Source organism: Vombatus ursinus, unplaced genomic scaffold, assembly GCF_900497805.2.
Source record: "Vombatus ursinus unplaced genomic scaffold, bare-nosed wombat genome assembly UNPS02014818.1, whole genome shotgun sequence".
Classification (NCBI taxonomy): Eukaryota; Metazoa; Chordata; class Mammalia; order Diprotodontia; family Vombatidae; genus Vombatus; species Vombatus ursinus.
In genome coordinates this window covers 18,949,001-18,967,430 of record NW_020954596.1, presented here as the reverse complement: position 1 = coordinate 18,967,430, position 18,430 = coordinate 18,949,001, and the positions used below count along the sequence as shown (strand labels likewise).

The 18,430-nt window shown below is 38.5% G+C and overlaps 1 protein-coding gene across 2 annotated transcripts in view; it reads left to right on the top strand.

Moving 5' to 3' along the window:
• Positions 1-18,430, top strand: part of SLC2A9 (solute carrier family 2 member 9) — a 304,702-nt gene that overhangs the window by 68,309 nt on the left and 217,963 nt on the right. For both annotated transcript variants that reach the window (XM_027836293.1, XM_027836294.1), the window contains one exon: positions 17,756-17,888. In XM_027836293.1, coding sequence (XP_027692094.1) covers positions 17,756-17,888 — 133 coding nt within the window. The remainder of the gene's footprint in view (positions 1-17,755; positions 17,889-18,430) is intronic.

Here is an 18,430-nt window from a genome sequence, read left to right as displayed (position 1 = left end):
AATGAATGAATTCTCCCACAGTATTTGTCAGAAAGCGTAAAAACATTTCAGGGTAAAAAGCACCTTGAGAGAGCTATTGAAGATCTTCAGAGAGGTATTAGAAGATTACATCAATATCCATTTGGTACATGCAGTAGGAAATTCCAATGCCACAATGCCGAGTTAAAGGCAACAAAAAAGAACCATGCAGAAAGTAGTTCAGAAAACAAGAGCATATTAGAAATTCTATTCCTTTAATTAGCAACTGAAAGCAAAATTTAAAAACCTTTGGCAATAAATAGGAGTCAAAATAGGTCTCAAAGTAAAACATTTTACTATTAATAATACATACACACACATATATATACATATATATGTGTGTGTGTGTATATATATATATATATATATATATATATATATATATATAAATTTACTGCTGAAGGTTGAGAAGCAAATATATCAGAGATAAGCTAGACTCCCTGAAGAAAGAATATGTGGAGAGTTTCTGGTCATCAGTAAGGTCACAAGATATCCAACACATCAAAAAGCAAGCTGGAACACAGGAGAACTTAAAAAGCTTGTATGTCATTAATATAAATGAAAGAAATTGAATCTTTAGCTCCTTTACCAAACTGCAGAGTTGTGGGATTGGATAAGAGCAATAATTATTGGCTCAAATAGTTCACAGTGGCACATGAATCAATCAGTGAACATCTATTTATTAAACACCTAGTATGTGCCAGGCATTCCGCTAAGCGCTGGAGATACAAGAGGCAAAAGATAGTCCCTGCCCTTAAGGAGCTTACAATCTAATGGAGGATACAACATGCAAACAAATATAGGCAAATCAAGCTATATTCAGGATAAACAGGAATTAATTAACAGAAAGAAGGCACTGGTATTTAAGAGGAGTTGGGGAAGGCCTCACATAGAAGGTGGGATTTTAATTGAGTCTTAAAGAAAGCCAGGGAGGTCTAGCCAAGTACGCATCAACTTCCTCTCACTTAATCCTACCTTTCTTAACAGAAGGCATAACAAATGACCAGAGTGAGAACTCCTGGGACCCCTCAAAATATAGGTGAATTACATGTTTATGTATTATATACAAACCATTCACAAATTTTATCAAGAAAAAAATCTATGTATATATGTATGTGTGTACACACACACACACACACACACACAACAATAAGTTGGCTGAGGAGCAAAAGAGGTATGCCTCAAAGTTTTAGGAAGTGCCAAGAGCCACTTATTATCAATTCATTCATTAATGAACAAGCTGCCCAAAGTACTCTAATCTAACATATATATTACCTTTTTTTGGTTATTGCAAAGCTTTTAACTCATAAAATAGACACCAATATAATGAAGACAATGGAACATTTGATGTCTACATGGGAAACTGTTCTTTATTTAAACATGCTACCAATACCATAATGTCAAGAATAATTCCTATAAAACACAGCATTTTATTTTTCTTAGTTTAATCCTATTGTGGTTCTGCCTAGGCTTAAATACATTATCATCTCTCATGAATAGAATTAAATGTCACTTCTTAATGAAAGGAGTCACACCAAAATATTAAAGGTAACTCACATTTCAAGCCATACCTGGTGCATTTTATATGACACTCTCCTAAGTAGTGAAGAGAATGTGCTAACACAGGACACCACAAACCCGCATTTATGGCAGAGTTTATGGGAGCACTTTGTGCTTCAAGAGTCACTCAGGGTTCCAGATTCTTTTTAGAATCAACTCTGGGGGCCATCTCCAGTCATCCTAATCTATATCTTGCCACTGGACCCAGATGGCTCTGGAGGAGAGAGTGAGGCTGGTGACAGCGCACAGCCTTGCCTCACTTAAATCCAATTTACTTGTGAGTCAAGAAGACATCACTTTCCTGATGTCATTGGTCCTCTTTGAGAATGAAGGACAAACAACAAAAATCACTCTAGGGAGGAGAAAGAGAAAGACTCTCCTGTGGAAGCTAATTCCTCAACATGTCTACAATTTTGATGACTTTGCCCCACTCATTAGTACGTAGCCTCCTGCCAGCATTCTTTCCACCAGTTAGAGTAGTCTCATGAAGAATACTCCAGGCTTGGCTAGAAAAATGGGCCAATTAGTCAAACAATAATCATTTATTAAACTCCTACTATGTACCAGGCAGTGTGCTAAGTACTGGGGCACAAAAAAGGTCAAAGGGTAGTCTTTGACCTCAAGGAACTTACAATCTAATACAGCTAAAATAATTAATTATTTGTTAAATTTGGATGATATCAAGCTATAAGACTCTGCCAAAAAAAACCAAATTAAACAGATCCTTCATCTTGTGGAATTTTTTCAATGATATCAAAATGTCATTTTTACTCAATAAGTAAAATTCTTAACATATGCCAAGGAAAGATAGAGATAGGCTTTATGTTGGAATCTCAAGATCCCATTGAACCAAAGGATGAAGATAATATCTATCTTTGGTCTCCTTTAGGCAAAATTTAATAAGCATAAAATTATCAAGGTGAATGATATGGCAGAAGTTGTTAAGAGTCTGTTAAGATTCTGAAATCAAAGGTGAATAGGAGAAAGATAGTTAAGGCAATTAACTCCTATAAAGTACTGGTCTTGATATGTAGAACGGAACAATTCTGACAAGTACCTTAAAAAAGACCCATACGGTATTAATGAAATGTAAAGACCATTATCAGAAAGAAGCTAAAGAAAGATTAATACTTTGATACCACAAAGGAACAAGATTGATAGTCGTTAATTGTGCCAAAACCCAAAAGAATAAGAAGATTTAATTTCATTAAGGCATAGTAAGGCATGATAACAAGCACACACTATTGGATTTGTCAAATTTAAACCAAGGTAACTCACCTCTAGATGATGCCAGCGAAAGGAACAAGATTCATGAATGGAATCGAAAGGATCTCTTCAGGTGACCTCTACATGAACTCAGCCAATAATACATTGATAAAGAAGTTTGAGCAAATGACTATTATGCAGATTTTATTCTGGAAATGGAGGGGTTTATGATAGCAATTCAGGACTAGGTCATTATCACAAGGAAATACAGAAGAGTAATGCTTAAAGACCTGGACATAATGATCAATGTAGATTATTATATGAAGGAATATGGAAACAGTATATCACTGCAGCAGGCTGTAAAAACTCAGCACTTACTTAGTCCCTAGTAAGACATGACATGATGGCTAGAATTACATAGAATTTAAAATGTTGCTGTTTTTCAGGGACTGACAGATACTAATATTAATAACAACACTAAGTAGCATTTGTATAGCATTTTAAGGTTTACAAAATGCTTTAAATATACCATATCATTTGATCCTCCCAACAACTCTAGGTGGTAGGTACAATTTTTATTCTCATTTTATAGATGAGCAAATAGTCTGAGAGGGGTTAAGTGTTTTTCCCAGCATCACACAGTGAGTAGATGTCTTAGGAAGAAACTGTATTCAGATCTTCTTGACTCCAGGCCTAATGACAAATTCCAATACTAAATTACAGACCTCAATATCCCAGAGAACTCACCTATAATAAATTATACAGAATCCAAACCACTGTTATGACTGAGCTCATTCAAATTGCTCACAATCTCCTCAACATAATACTGACGTAAAAATGTAATAATAATCTTTTTAGGAGATATCACCATTTGTGTAGCATCAATACTTACCAAGATCCTCCTTGCTATGCTATGAATTTGGTATAACAGAGATTATTAGCCCCCATTTTACAGATGAAGCCTTTCTAAGGCTTAGAAAGTAGTTGAGTTGCTTGCCCAGGGTTGTACAACTAATAAATGACACAGTTAAAAAAATTCTCCATCTACTATGTCATGTTGCCCCCCCCCCATTTGTGACATTGGTCCTCACCATGCCATGCTGCTCCTCAAAGCAGAGAAGAAAAAAAAATGGGGCACTTGGAGAAAGGGAAAGTTTGGGCAGAGGAAACAGGGAAAAGGAAATGGAGATTAAAATAAGAAAGAGAAGAACCAGAGTGAACAATTACTGAAGCCCACCATATGCCTGGAAAAGTCCATGGGAGATGAAGTACAAATAATAAAATTATTTCAAATAAGTTTCCAGAAAGACTGGCAAAGAGAGTCTATTGTTTAGTCACATATTCTGGTTTCAGGGAGACACGTTTCAGCTTGACTCCAGGAAGCAATGACAATAAAAATAAGAGCCGCCAGACAATTGTATGGACAGACAGTTGTGTGCTCAGTGTCACTGGAAGCCTTCAAGCCAAGCCAGGTTGACCATTGTTTGGAATGTCCATAAAAGAGAGTCGTACTTCCCATAGGGATTGGACAAGAAATTGTGTAAGGCTTCTTATAGCTCTGAGTTTCTATGACTGTGATTTAAAGCTTATGACCACTCTGTGAGGCATAATATGGGCACTGATCAGAGATAAATTGCCTAATCCATTTTCACACAACAACCAAGGGTCCAAGCTAGGTTTTCAACTCTGGTCTCTGGACTTCTGGTCCATCTACTACATACCTCACTACCCAAAGCATGAGAAGTCTTTCTTTGGTTCTTTGGGGTAGGGAGGTTGATGCAGAGTTTAGCCTGTTCCTCTGTTATCTCTCACTGCCTGACCAGCTATCTTTTCTGGCTACTCTTGTCCTTGAAGATATCTTTTATTCTATTTCTTGTGTGTACCTTGTTTGGTTTTATGTTGCTGCCTGCTTACACCCACATGCGTCTGTTTCTCTATTGCCCTCTGGATCAATGGGTCAATAGGTCACCTGCAGCTTTGACTTGTAAGGTGCTAGGCGTTATCATTATGGAAATCAGCTTTCATTAGAGTGGCAAAATAGTAATTAATAGTTAAATAGAAATTCAGGTAGCAGAATGCTAAATAACAAAGGGTTTAATGTGAATAGAAACAAAACAAGAAGACTCTATAAATATATATATGGGTATGAGTATATATACACATAAGTAGACCCACACATGCGCACCAGAGGCAGTGTGTCAGAGTGGTTAGGGATCCAGCCTTGCTAGTAGGAAGATCTGTGTTCAAATACCACCTCTGGTATAAATATATAGACACTGTATGACCCCAAGCAAGTCGGCTCAGCTCTCCAGTGCCTCCAGGAAATTTTATAAGACTAAATTTCTGAAAAATTGGTACTTTGAATTGGCAGAGGGAATTTCCTTATCGGGAACTCCCTACATCAAGCAATTACTGGTCTGGTATATGTACATGTACATATATGTACACACAAATATACATACATGTATAATACAGATTATACATATGTATTTAGTTATGAGTATATGCACATAATGTACACATATGTATTATGAATATGTGTTTGTATGCATATATACATGTAAATATAAACAGTACCCCATTTTCACGGAGTCACTCCTACTTGTACTCTGACTAGTGGGAACTACAGAGGGTGACTGCTACCTCAGGTTCTAGGGTAGTCTGTAGGGATGCATTCCTAGCACTCTTAGCTCACAAGCCCCCTACTAATATGCTTCCCATTAATAGTCAGACAGTAGACACAATTAGTACAAAGCAAAGGTATTTACTAAGATGGTATTATAAGAGCAGTAGTTATAAGACTTTCCTCCTCATAAAACACTTCCCAACAAATACTCATAGTAACCATGTGAAAAGTGGACACAAACTTAGAGCACAATGGTAATGAGATACACATTGTCACCAAGGCAAGTCACATCTATAGAACTGCAGAAACTTGGTAACCTTCCTGTCTTTGTGGAGTCCCTACACAGGTCCCCACTGGGCATAGCATCTCTTCAGGGTAGTCTCATCTGGGCTCCCAAGGTGTTTTCCTCTCCACAGGCAATCTCCTGATTGCCAAGACCAGCTCTCTTTTGAATCCATACATAACTCTTTTCTTTGCTGTTGAAGCAGCCTGAAACTCACCTTGAGAAACTACCTTTCTGTATCTGGAGACAGCATGTCTCTGCTTCCTCCTCTGTGTTTCTAACTCTCTCAAATTGATTCTCCAACAACTGGATGAGGTCTCATGCTGGGTGAGTAACTCCAGTACTAGTTGCCATGGCTAATGGGGATGGGGGAGGAGATAAAATTTGTTCCTCCTCTCCCCCAAGAAGTGCAGAATTGGGTATGTCCTTAATTGCTGATTCCAGCTTTTACTGCTTCAAACTGACTAGATTGTAAGGGTCACCCTTGGGCTATGGCCAATTATTGTTCATGCAATGGTATGCCTCTCTTATGAATCAGGGAGAGATAATACTTCCTAATGGATAACAGAGTAACACCTTGTTAACTTATCAACACCTCATCATTTATAATTACTACATCCTGTGGTAGTTAGTAGTGCAGTGGAATTTGTGTTGGGCTTGAAGTTAGAAAGACCTGAATTCAAATCCAGTCTTAGACACTTATTGTCTGTGTGATCCTGGACAAGTCATTTTATCTCTGCTTCAGTTTTCTCAAGTATGAAATGGGAATAATGACAGTATCTACCTCCTAGGGCTCTTGTGAGGACCAAATGACATAATATTTGTAAAATGCTTAGCATGGTATCTGACATATAATAGGCACTTAATAAATATTCATTCCTCCCTTCCACCCTTCCCTTCCTTCCTTTTTTCCTTCCTTCCTTCTTTCCTATCTTCCTTTTTTCTTCCCTTATTTCCTCCTTCCCTTCCCTTCTGTCTTCTTTCCTTTCCTCCCTCCCTTCCTTCTTTCCTCCATCCCTCACTTCTTTCCTCCATCCCTCCCTTATTTCCTCTATATCAACTGAGTTGGGGGACTGGAGCAGAGAACCAAATCCTCATTCCTTTACACCCATACATCTATATACATATAGATATACATGCATATCAGAAATCATATTTCAGTTTATTTTACAATGTCTGAAGACTAAATAGTTATCTGAAATGTTTAAAGGCTAGCAAATAGTTACCTATAGGTGAAATCTGGACTGGAAGTCAAGAGATGAGAACTTGATTCTTAGCTTTGCTTCTAAGTAGTTGTGTGACCTTAGACAAGTTGTTCAATCTCTATGAGCTTAGAGTTCCAGTATCACAGGATCATATTATTATTATTTTTAATCTGAAAGAGATCTTAGAAATAATTTAGTTTAATTCCCTAAGGAAGTGACTCCTTTCTGAAACAAGGGGATTGGAATAGATTTTTCTAACTCTTAAAATACAATTAGTCTATATTCTTGGGTATTCCTAGCCAGTCACTTAAAAATCTCAGAAAATATGCCAGATTGGTCTGGATACATATGCCAACTTGTGTCCCCTTGCTTTTGCCTATAGTGTTTTCTGAGCAATTTTACTTTTTTATTTTTTTGGTGAAGAGAATGGCCCTAAGCTAAGACAACTGCCACAGCCCTCTCTGAGATTACTAGGATTAAACAAAAGGGATTCTAGGCTCCCTTGGTTTAATGGTTCATTCCTGTCTACAAGAACATAATAAGAGTAAGTAGTTCACTGTTTGGTTTTTGTTATTGTCAGAGAACAAAAGTATGATCCTGAGGGCTGGGTTCCTTATGCAGGAAATTCAAACTGAACAAAATGAGACACAGAAGAAATGTGGTGTATTGGAGAGAACACTGGACTAGGAATCAGAAACTTGGCATTAAGTCACAACTCAAGTCATTAGCTTTGAGACCTTGGGAAAATAATTTCAATTCAATGAGCCTGAATTTAGTCATTGCAAAAATCAGAAAAAAAAAGGTTATATTCAGTAACATTTGAGATTCCCTCCACTTCTGACATTCTCACATCCCTTCCAGCTATAGGTGATTAACGGGGTTTTTTCCTCCCTGTAGTCTTATAGCAAATGTTCACAGAGGAATGAAATCCATAGAAAACTCAACATTTTCAAAGCCCCAGAGTCTTGCTGGATACAGCTGAATGAGGAAGTAATATAGCAGATTCATAGTGGGGGTGGAGAACACAATCTGTCAATGTAAGACTGAGGCTTTGGGGAAACAGATTGAGTCAGACCAACAGTCAATTTATGGAGATCATTGTATCCTGCTTCCTGTTGTGATACTTCCTCTCTGCCTTCACTTTTGTTTTGGTATCAGTGCTTGGCAAATACTATTAGTATTCTTATGATTACTACTACCATTATCAATTCATAGAAGTCTTCTTATGTTTCTCTGAATGTCTCATCTTTGACATTTCTTATGGCACAATCATATTCCATTATGGTTATAACCCAAGTACCACCCTTTGCTTTCATTCCCTTGATAAGGTGATTCTACAGAAAAAGAGGACTGGAGGTTGGAAGAGGGATTGTGTCTTAAAAATGCAGGTTTGTTTTCTCTCCTCCCTAGTAAAGACTGGAAAAAAATGTTTAAGTTTAACTGCAAATTCCGAGTTTGGTAGTCTCCAAAAGAGCAAACGTTCTCTTATCTCCCTGGTAAAGACTGAGGCTATCCCAGCTGCTATTGCTGCCAAACTGTTCCCCTTTTAGCTAATATCATCTCTCTTCTTCTGTCATAGAGTTATTTAAAAAGAAAAGTGGAAATGTAGCCAGGTACCACCCTTTATCATCTATTCATAACCCACAATTTGTTTAGCCATTATCTCTGTTTCCAGTTCTTCGTGATCACCAAAAACAAACAAACAAAAAAATAATTTTGCTATGAATATTTTGGAGTATATGGGGCCTTTCTTTCTGTTTTTAGCGTTGCTAGGGGGATATGCCCAGCAGTGAGATATCTAGTTCAAAGAGTATGAATAGTTTATACATTTGCATAATTCCAAATTGTTTTCTCAATGGTTGAACTGATTTATAGCTCAATCAATAGTGTATTTGTGTGCCGGTATTTCTGCAGCCCCTCCAACACTGACTGTTCTCATATTGTGTTTTCTTTTCCAACTTGCTAATTATGAGAGAAAGCCTCAAAGTTGTTTTTAATGTGGATTTCTTATTTCTTATTATTAGTAATTTGGAGTAATGTTTCATATTGTCACTGATAACTTACAATTGTTTGTTCATGATGATGCAGAGCAAAGTGAGCAGAACCTGGAAGACAATAATAATTAATAATACTAATAAATAATAATAATAGCAACTAACATTTATGTAGCACTCACTATGTGCCAGGCACTGTGCTAAGCCTGTTGCAATTATTATCTCATTTGATCCTCATAACAATCCTGGGAAGTAGGTTTGATTATTATCCCCATTTTACAGATAAGGAAACTGAGGCAAACATATGTCAAGTTATTTATCCTGGGTCACATAGCTAGTGAGTGTCTGAGGCCAGGTTTGAACTCAGGTTTTCCTGACTCCGGGCCTCGTGTTCTATCCTCTGAACCACCTAGCTGCTTACATGATGAACAAAATACACAATCAATGCAGCAGTGTAAAGGGAATAAAAATTAAAATAAACTGAACACTGTATAATTATAATAAGCAAGATTGACTTTGGAGAAAAGGTGAAAAATTGTACCTCTTTCCTTTCATTGGAGAACTTAAGGACAATGGACAGTGGAACACTTCATACGTTGTCAAACACAGTCAATATATTGGTTTTGCTGAGCTGGGTTTTTTAAGTCTTTGTTACAAGGAGGAAAATGAATATGATGCAAAAGCAAAAGATATCTATAAAAAGGAGGAAGTTTATTTATATCTTTTAACCACATTTTCAGTTCTTGCCACAAATGTGATAGACCTTCTAGCCTACCCATTAGTAACCTGTTTTATAGATGGATGAGAGTGTAGAATGGAGCAGTACTTGTTGTGAATCTTCATGTTCCCATTTGGGTTTTCTTGGCAAAGATACTGGAGTGGCTTTGCTAGTTCCTTCTCCAGCTCATTTTACAGATGAGGAAACTGAGGCGAACAGGATTAAGTGACTTGTCCAGGGTCACATAGCTAGTAAGTGTCTGAAGTCAGATTTGAACTCAGGAAGATGAGTCTTCTTGATTCCAGGACTGGTACTCTATCCACACTGTACCACCTAACTGACTAATAAAAGAGTTAGTGATGTTGAATTAATCATGTACCAAAAGTGGTAAGAACCATTATTTGAACTCAGAAAGATGAGTCTTTCTGACTCCAGTCTTACTGACTTCCTGATTCCAAGTGATTGTACCACCCAGCTACCCCATGGCCCAGTGTAGCTCAGAGTTACTCTCATAGTATTATAAATTTACAGTTAGAAGGAGTCATTTAACCCTTTCATTCTACAGATGAAAAGAATGAGACCCAAGGAAGTTATGACTTGCCCACAGTCACACCACTAATAATTAGTGTCAGAAATAGAGTTTTTCTATTGTACCACCACCCCCACCACCACCACCACCACCACCACCACCACTACTGCCACCACAGTAATGATTTTCATTTGGTCAAGGAGCTACTCATGGACCAGTTTTCCTGCTCCTTTGGGTATGGACTTCCATCCTCATCTTTCTCCAGACAGACCCCTTGCTAGATCTCATCTCACCTCTTTCTGCTTCTCAAGATCAAACTTTCTAGCATAAGAGCATCCAAGGGTCATTGTGCACTTTATAAACTTAGTTTATAGTCAAAGTCAAGTCAATGAGTATTTATCAAATGTCTGCTATGTGCCAGGCTCTGTGCTAAGTGTTTGGGAAATAAAGAAAGACAGAACAAGCCATCCTTACTCTTGAGGAGTTCCCAGTGTAATGGAGGAGACAACATGTGATGAACAAATAAGATACACAGAGGGTAAATTGGAAATAATCTCAGAGGGAAGGCCCTCAGTGTAAGGAGGATTGGCAAAGGCATCTTGCAGAGGCTAAGACTTTGGCTGAGACTTGAAGGAGGCCAGGAAAGCCTAAAGGCAGAGATGAAGAGGAAGAGTGTTTCAAACATGGGGGACAGCCAGCAATAATGCAATCAGGAGATGGGGTAGCTTGTGTGAGGAACAGCTAGGAGACCAGTGTCACATGCATATAGAAAGGCAATTGGAAATGTAGGCAGGATCCAGATTTTAAGGACATTTAAAAGCCAAACAGAAAAAGTGAGCATCCCAGAGACACCATATTATCCCTGGAGGTAGTTGAGATAATGGTTGGTACCCACTTAGGTCTAGATCAATGACCCAAGAAAACGATCCTCTGTGGGCACAAGCATGTAAACATTGTGAAGTATTAGGCCTGAAAAATAATCTATTTTCTTTCTTTTTAATTGTGCTGGGGATTATTTGGCTGCTGCTGTGTAATTCACCAATTGTGTGGGCGTTGGAGAAATGATTCAGATTCCACATCTTGCCCTGCCAGATCCATTGCCTGACACAGATGTAGACTTTATTGAGATATATAGCTCACTCTTCAGGATAAAGGGTATTGGCTTTTTTTAGTGTTGTCACTGCAGAGAAGGAACCTTTACATAGGATCAAAGGGCCATTGAGTAAGAGCTGGAAAGGACCATTGAGGCTGTATAGTCTACCTTTCTTATTGGGTAGATGGGAAACTTGAAGGTCATGAAAGTTGACCAGCTTACTTGAGGCTACAATATAATAACATAATGGGGATATGAATGAATCTAGATTCTTAGTCTCCATATCAAACACCCATTTTATTGCACTATAAAATAGATTTTGGGGGAGATAAGACACTGAGACATACTTATATGGAATGGGGGGGGGGAGACAAGAACAGAATGCCTGATATAAAACTTAAATTGGTGGGGAGAGAAAATAGGCAATAACTATGAAGGAAAAAAGAAGAAAAAAACAGAGCAGAATGAGATCCAAGACCCAGACATCCACACAGAAGACACTTTCTCTTTTTTGCTCTCTCTTTTTTAATTTTAAATTTATTTATTTTTAGTTTTCAGCATTCACTTCCATATGCTCTCTCTTTTTAAAAGACATAATTTTTGTGGACTTCCACTTAGTAGGAGTCTTCAAACACAGTCAGTCAACAAGCAGAGACTAGAAGACCATTTGCTGAGCATATTGTCAAAGAGATTCCTGTCCAGGTATAGGTTAAACTAGATGGCTTCTGAAGTACTTTCCAATTTTGAGATTCTCCAACACTGACCTCCAAAGCCTGGCCCACCAGTGCTGAATGGGAAGGTGTACATAGGACACCTGGAGTACTACATTCAGCACTGAGTGAGCCAGGGAAAGAATTTTGAAGTCCATATACAGTGGACTCACTGTGGATTTGGTAGAAGCCTTTGGTCAAGGCCATCCCACTAAGACATGACCTCAAGTTAAGGGAGAGACATTCATGAAGGGAGGTGGGGAATGGTGTCTATACCACAGCGTTTATGGGGTGGCCAACAGGACAGGGTAGGATAACCACACCAATTCCTTAGCAAAGTGTGAAGGTGAAGAGCACATGGAACTCCTATAAAGGGCTGAATCTTTATGGTTAAATCACGTAGAGCTTGCCTACATTCCCATACCCTATCAATTAATCCTGGCTTGATGTTCTTGGCTTCTGGATTTCCAGACCACTTAGATTTTGGGGTCTCCTGTTCCTGACCTAGCATTTGGTTGCCAGGGGTGGGGAACCTGTGACCTTGAGGTCACATATGGCCCTCTAGGACTTCAAGTGCAGCCTTTTGACTGAATCCAAACTTTACAGAACAAATCCCCGATAAAAAGTTTTGTTCTGTGAAGTCTGAATTCAGTCAAAGGCCCACACTTGAGGAATTAGAGGGCCATATGTGGCCTTAAGGCTGCAGGTTCCCCACCCCTGGTAGACTCCTCTAGATCCTGGCTCAGACTTCTTATCCTCTTCTCTAGAGAGGATCCCCGTTATTACATCCTCTAGGAATGTCCCAATCACCAAGAAGTTCCAATTTATATAATGCCATTTAGTTAAATATATCTGATTTTTTCTTTGGCATCTTCTCCTTATACTTAAAAGACAAAATGTGTCAAGAGTTTTTTGTCTTGAATTATTTGTTTTTGATCTTTTCTCTCCCTGCCTTCTCCCTCTCCCTACTCCCTTGTAATTGAAAATCTCTGTAGACAGCCCCCACAGCTCACTTATTTGTAATTCTTATAGAAAGTGGATCAGGAAGAACAATGCCTCAATTTTTATAATCATAGGGTTTTATTACAATATTTAAAACTGCATTGCGCATGAAGGACATTGCAAGAAGTGAATTAAAATGATGTTCTTTAGTTTATCTTTAAGAACGAGACTTGTACTTTACACCCAGCAGAGAAGTTAAGCCATCTTACAAAAGTAATTAGGACCCACCAGCCTGTGACACTCCCACTGTTCCAACTGAGAAATATCTAGTCATCTTTCAATTATCTGCACTGTTACAGATAAACAATGACCCAGATAATGTTGTGAACAGAATCAAGTTCAAGTTTTTTGTTTTTTTTTTTTAGTTAAGCAATTGGGGTTAAGTGACTTGCCCAGGGTCACATAGCAAGGAAGTGTCAAATGTTTGGTCTGAGGCTGGATTTGAACTCAGGTCTTCCTGACTTCAGGGCCAGTGCTCTATACACTACGCCACCTAGCTTCCCCTAGTTTAAGTATTTTTTAGCCTCTCATTCAAGGGCTTCAACCACATGAACCAAACTACCTTTACAGTTTTTATCTTGCACTTTTCTCCGTATACTGTAACATGTCCCAGCCAAGCTGAATGACTACCATCACTCTCTATGTGGCCTGCACTTCCCAACCTGTATGTCTTTGTTCACCCCATATCCTAAGCCTGAAATACCACTTATCTCCATTGCCTCCTGTTGAATTCCGGCCAATCCTCTAAGGCCCAGCTTGAAAGAAACCTCTTCCACGAAATCTTCTTTGATCCCTAGCATAGGAAATGATCTTTCCTCCCTCAGAATTCTTAGAGCACTTTATTTTTTTAAAGGATGTTTTTTATTTTATCTCAATTACATGTAAAAACAATTTTAATATTCATTTTAAAATAATTTTTTAGTTCTAAATTTCTCCCTTCCCTCCCCCTTCATTGAGAAGGCATGCACTTAAATGTAGATTATACATGTACAGTCATGCCAAATATTTTATATTAGCCATGCTGCAAAAGAGAGCATAGGCCAAAAAAAAAAAAAAAAAAAAGAAAGAAAGAAAGAGAAGGAAGGAACAAAGAAAGAAAGAAAAAAAAAGAAAATCCTCAAGAAAAAAAGTTAAAAAATAATGCTTCGATCTGCATTCAGACTCCATCAGTTCTTTCTCTGAAGGTGGAAAGCATTTTCCATATGAGTCGTTTGGAATTGTCCTAGAAAACTTTAAAACTCCTCTATGTAATTTGTTTCATCATCAGGAAAATAAAGGGATTGAGCTTGATAATCTCCAAGATCCCTTTCAGTTAAAATCTATGGTCCATAATCCATTGTATTTTATAGTTATTTGCTTATTTCTTATCCCCTCAATTTTAAGCTTTTTGATGATAAAAACAAGAGTTTACATTACATTAACTCAATGCCTTACAGTTACGGTGTTTTATATACAACATTTCATTTGTGCCTCCAAACAACATGTGAGATAAGTAGCTCAAGTATTAGTGTTCCCATTTTATAGGCATGGAAATTGAGGATCAAGAGATAAAACTTCTGCCCAAAGTTGCAAAGCTAGTCAAATGGCAGAACCAGACTTCAAACCCAAGTCTCCTGATTCCAAGTTCAAAACTCTTCCCATTATGGAACTTTCATATTACATATGCCTATCCTGTACACATATCACGGTATATTTTGTATTGTAACTGTTTCCATTCAATATTCCCTACTGTAAAAGAAACAGCATAAGGACATTATTAAACATAATAGCTTATTTGTAACCATACTTAGAGTTTACAAAGCACTTTATAGACATCTCATTTGTTGATAGGGTAGGTGAGTCTCAAAGAACATGAGACTGGCAGGCAGAAGACCCAGGTACTAAGGCTGGCTCTGCCCTTAATTAACTGGGTCTCAGTTTCTTTGCCTATACAAGCATAATCGTTGAAAGAGATGATCTTTGACGGTCTGTTTCATCTCTAACTTTATGAATGTTTCCTATACATCTATTTACCCTCCTCCAAATCCCTCCTAGAACTTAGCACAGGGGCTTGGAGAGAGTAGACATGGAATAAATGTTTTCTGTTTGTTGTCATCAAATGTCTGTCTTCCACTTCCAGGGTCAGTGGCCAGGGGGGCCTGTTGGGAGTAAAATCAGTAAGCAGTAGCTTCACAGCAGATCATTAAGGGCTGTTCAAATGCAGTCTTCTTGGGTTTCATCACAGACCCTGGAGGCTTCATTGATCTTCCTTAGACAATAGATTGTTTGTACCTTTTCAGTCCTATCTGCTGACTAAAGGTCATTTTCCAGGTCCTAACTCTAATCAAGAAATATAGGTTGTGGAATAATAGACCAGAAAATATAAGAGCTGGAAGGCATTTTAAGGAATTGGTCCCGTCCCTTTGTTTTACAGATGAGGAAAATTAAGCCCCCTGTGGCGTAAATAGATTATGCAAGGTCACAGGTAGAGTGCAAGAAAGTTAGCATTTGAACCTGTACCTTTGGATTCAAAATCTAACAGTAGTTCTGTTTCACTCAGCAAGCAATAGGTGTCAAACACCATGCTGGGGAAAGTGAGGTATAATAAAGAAGGACCACAGAACCATTAAATGCTAGAGTAAGAAGGACTTTATAGTCTCTTCCACTTAGTACAAGCTTTTTATTTTACAGAGAAGGAAACTGAGACCTGGAGAAGGAAAAATGAATCACATCAGATTTAACTAATGATCAGACTAAGATCAGAACCCAGGTCTTGTTTATTTTCCATTCAATATATAGGATGTTCCAAAAGTCTTAGTGTAGATTTTAAAAGCTTAAAGCTGTACTAAGGCTTTTGAAACACCCTACCTCATTCATTCATATAACAGTATACTTTGCTAGACACTGGGAGAGAAACTAGTTAGACCACACACACACACACACATACACACACACACACATACATGTATACGTGTATATCAAAGAGCTTAGAGTCTAATATTGGCATAAGACAAAAACTTAGATGACTATAACACATGCTAAGTAGAGAAGTACAAGATCATGTGCTTTGTGGAGTTTGAGGGGGAGGAGTTGTTCCTGCTGGTGACCAGGTGACCAGAGAAGGCTTCAGCTAGGAGATGGCATGTGAATTGGGCTTTAAAGGAAAGGTAGAGAGTTAACATGCAGAAATGAGGAGGAAGGTCATCATTGGCATAGAAAACATCCTGAACAAAGACCTAGAGGAGGGAAGAACACATGCCTCATCCCAGGACAGAGAGAAACTGAGAAGAGCTAGAGCAAAATAAGATGAGATGAGGCTGGAAAGGTGTTCTGAGGGAAGCAATTTGTAAAGGGGAGGAATTATTAGACCTTCTCCTCACCAGGCATAGTTTTTGGCCTTGAGTCCAAATACCTTATGGGGAGACAATATGCATATTCACACATGAGACAGACAGAATCCTAAAGACATTATGTTTAGACTAAAGGACTAATTTTTTTGCGTGTGTTTTAAGGTCCATCCCAATCCTGACATTCGATGTCATAGGTTCTAGTTTCCCTTTCAAATCTTGAAAATGCTTTCTGCTTAATGTGTTAAATTGGACATTTCTAGATAAGAAGTTGGAATCCCTAAGATCATTGAAATAGAGATCAACATGTATCTCTAGAGTCAGGGAAGGCTTCATGGAGGAATTGAGATACCTTTATTCTGAGCATCCACATCATAGTCAATGGAAGGCAGAGGCATCCCGTATTGTAACTGCTAAATCCAATGGCCTTTCCTCAAGCCTTACTCCACCTGCCCTCTTCTTCTGTGGTGCAGAGGTGGAAATGTCAAAAGTCAAGAGCAGAGGTGAGAGAGAAGTGGGCGGCCGGGGACCTCCTTACATGGTTGTCTAAGGCAAGAACTCACTAATCAGAGAAGAGGGCCATAGAAGGGAGGCATCTGCAGGATTTGAATTTAGGTCTTCCCATCTCTGAGTCAAGTGCTCTAGACCGGGGTGGGGAACCTACATCCTCGAGACCACATGTGGCCCTCTAGGTCCTCAAGTGTGGCCCTTTGACTGAATCCAAACTTCACAGAATTTGTTCCAAAGTCAAAAGCAGTATTCAACTGGGAAGAATTCTTCCTACTTCACTCCCCATAATCTACTCTAGTTGCAGCTACATGCTAATTCACATGTGTAGGAACTTGAGAGATGTGAACCTGATACTAAGTGACTTTGAGGTCAGGTTTACATTGGCAAAATATGACGGAGGATTAAGTCAATTACAAGAGACAGGTTTGCCTGTCACCTAGAACAGAGTTTTTCTCTTGGTAAAGATGAATTCTGTATATTGCATTTCTTATCTGAAGATAGTGCAGTATATTAAATTGAATAATAGGTTTATAGTCAAACAATTTGAGTTCAAGACCTGACTCTGTCACGTACTCTCTGTGACCATGGATAGAACACTTCATGTCTTAAGACAGCAGTATCCTCATTTGTAAAATAGGGATAGAAACTTGTGTTACCAACCTCCCAGAAGTGGGAGGAAAGTGCATTGTAATACTTAAAGTGCTATGTAAATGTGAGTTATAATTATTATACCCATTGTACAGATGAAGAAACTGTGATCAAGAAAGGTTAAGAAATACATTATAGAACATGGACTGCTCTTTGCTGGGGTTGGGTGAAGTGGGGGAGGTGGGGCAACATGGCAGTCATGGCAACTTGTCCAAGAAAGTGATAGTGTTTATCCCTCAGTGCTAATAGGTATCACAGTTTGCCTCACTCAGAATGATTCATCACCAAAGAAAAAGCCTCACTAACATCTTTGTGTTCTGTTTGAAGGAGTCACTATGGCCTTACTTGTTCGGTGTGATCGTCATTCCTGCCTTTGTCCAACTTGTGATTCTCCCTTTTCTGCCAGAGAGTCCACATTATCTGCTCTTGGAAAAGCATGATCAGGATGGAGCAGAAAAAGGTAAGGGCCTGTTTTGTCCTATACTGCACAGGGCTGGGTCCTGCCCTTGAAACTAGGTGTGTGGTGTGGCCAGGTCGTGGAGCAGAAATAAACATACATACATACCTATACCTGTATTTATATCTATCTGTCTATACATACATATACATACACATACACATGTGTGTATGTATACATACCTATACATATATGCACATATATACACACTCATACACAGATACACACATACACACACACACACACCACACACATGAATCTGTGGCTTTCCTTTCCACTTCAAAGAAAATTTGAGAGAGAAAGAAGTAGATTTCTTTCTATTTGAGTGATTATGTGACACAATGGAGAGAGTGCTGGACTTGAAGTTTGGAGTCCTGCATCTGAGGTCTGGCCGTGTGACCTTGGGCAACTTATTTGACTTAACTTCTAGATTTCTCACCTGACAAGTAGAGAGAATAGTGGTTGCATTATTAGAAAGTCACATAGTATTGGAGCTGGGAGAGACCTTAGAAGTCTTCTAAGCCAACCCCTTCATTTTACAGATG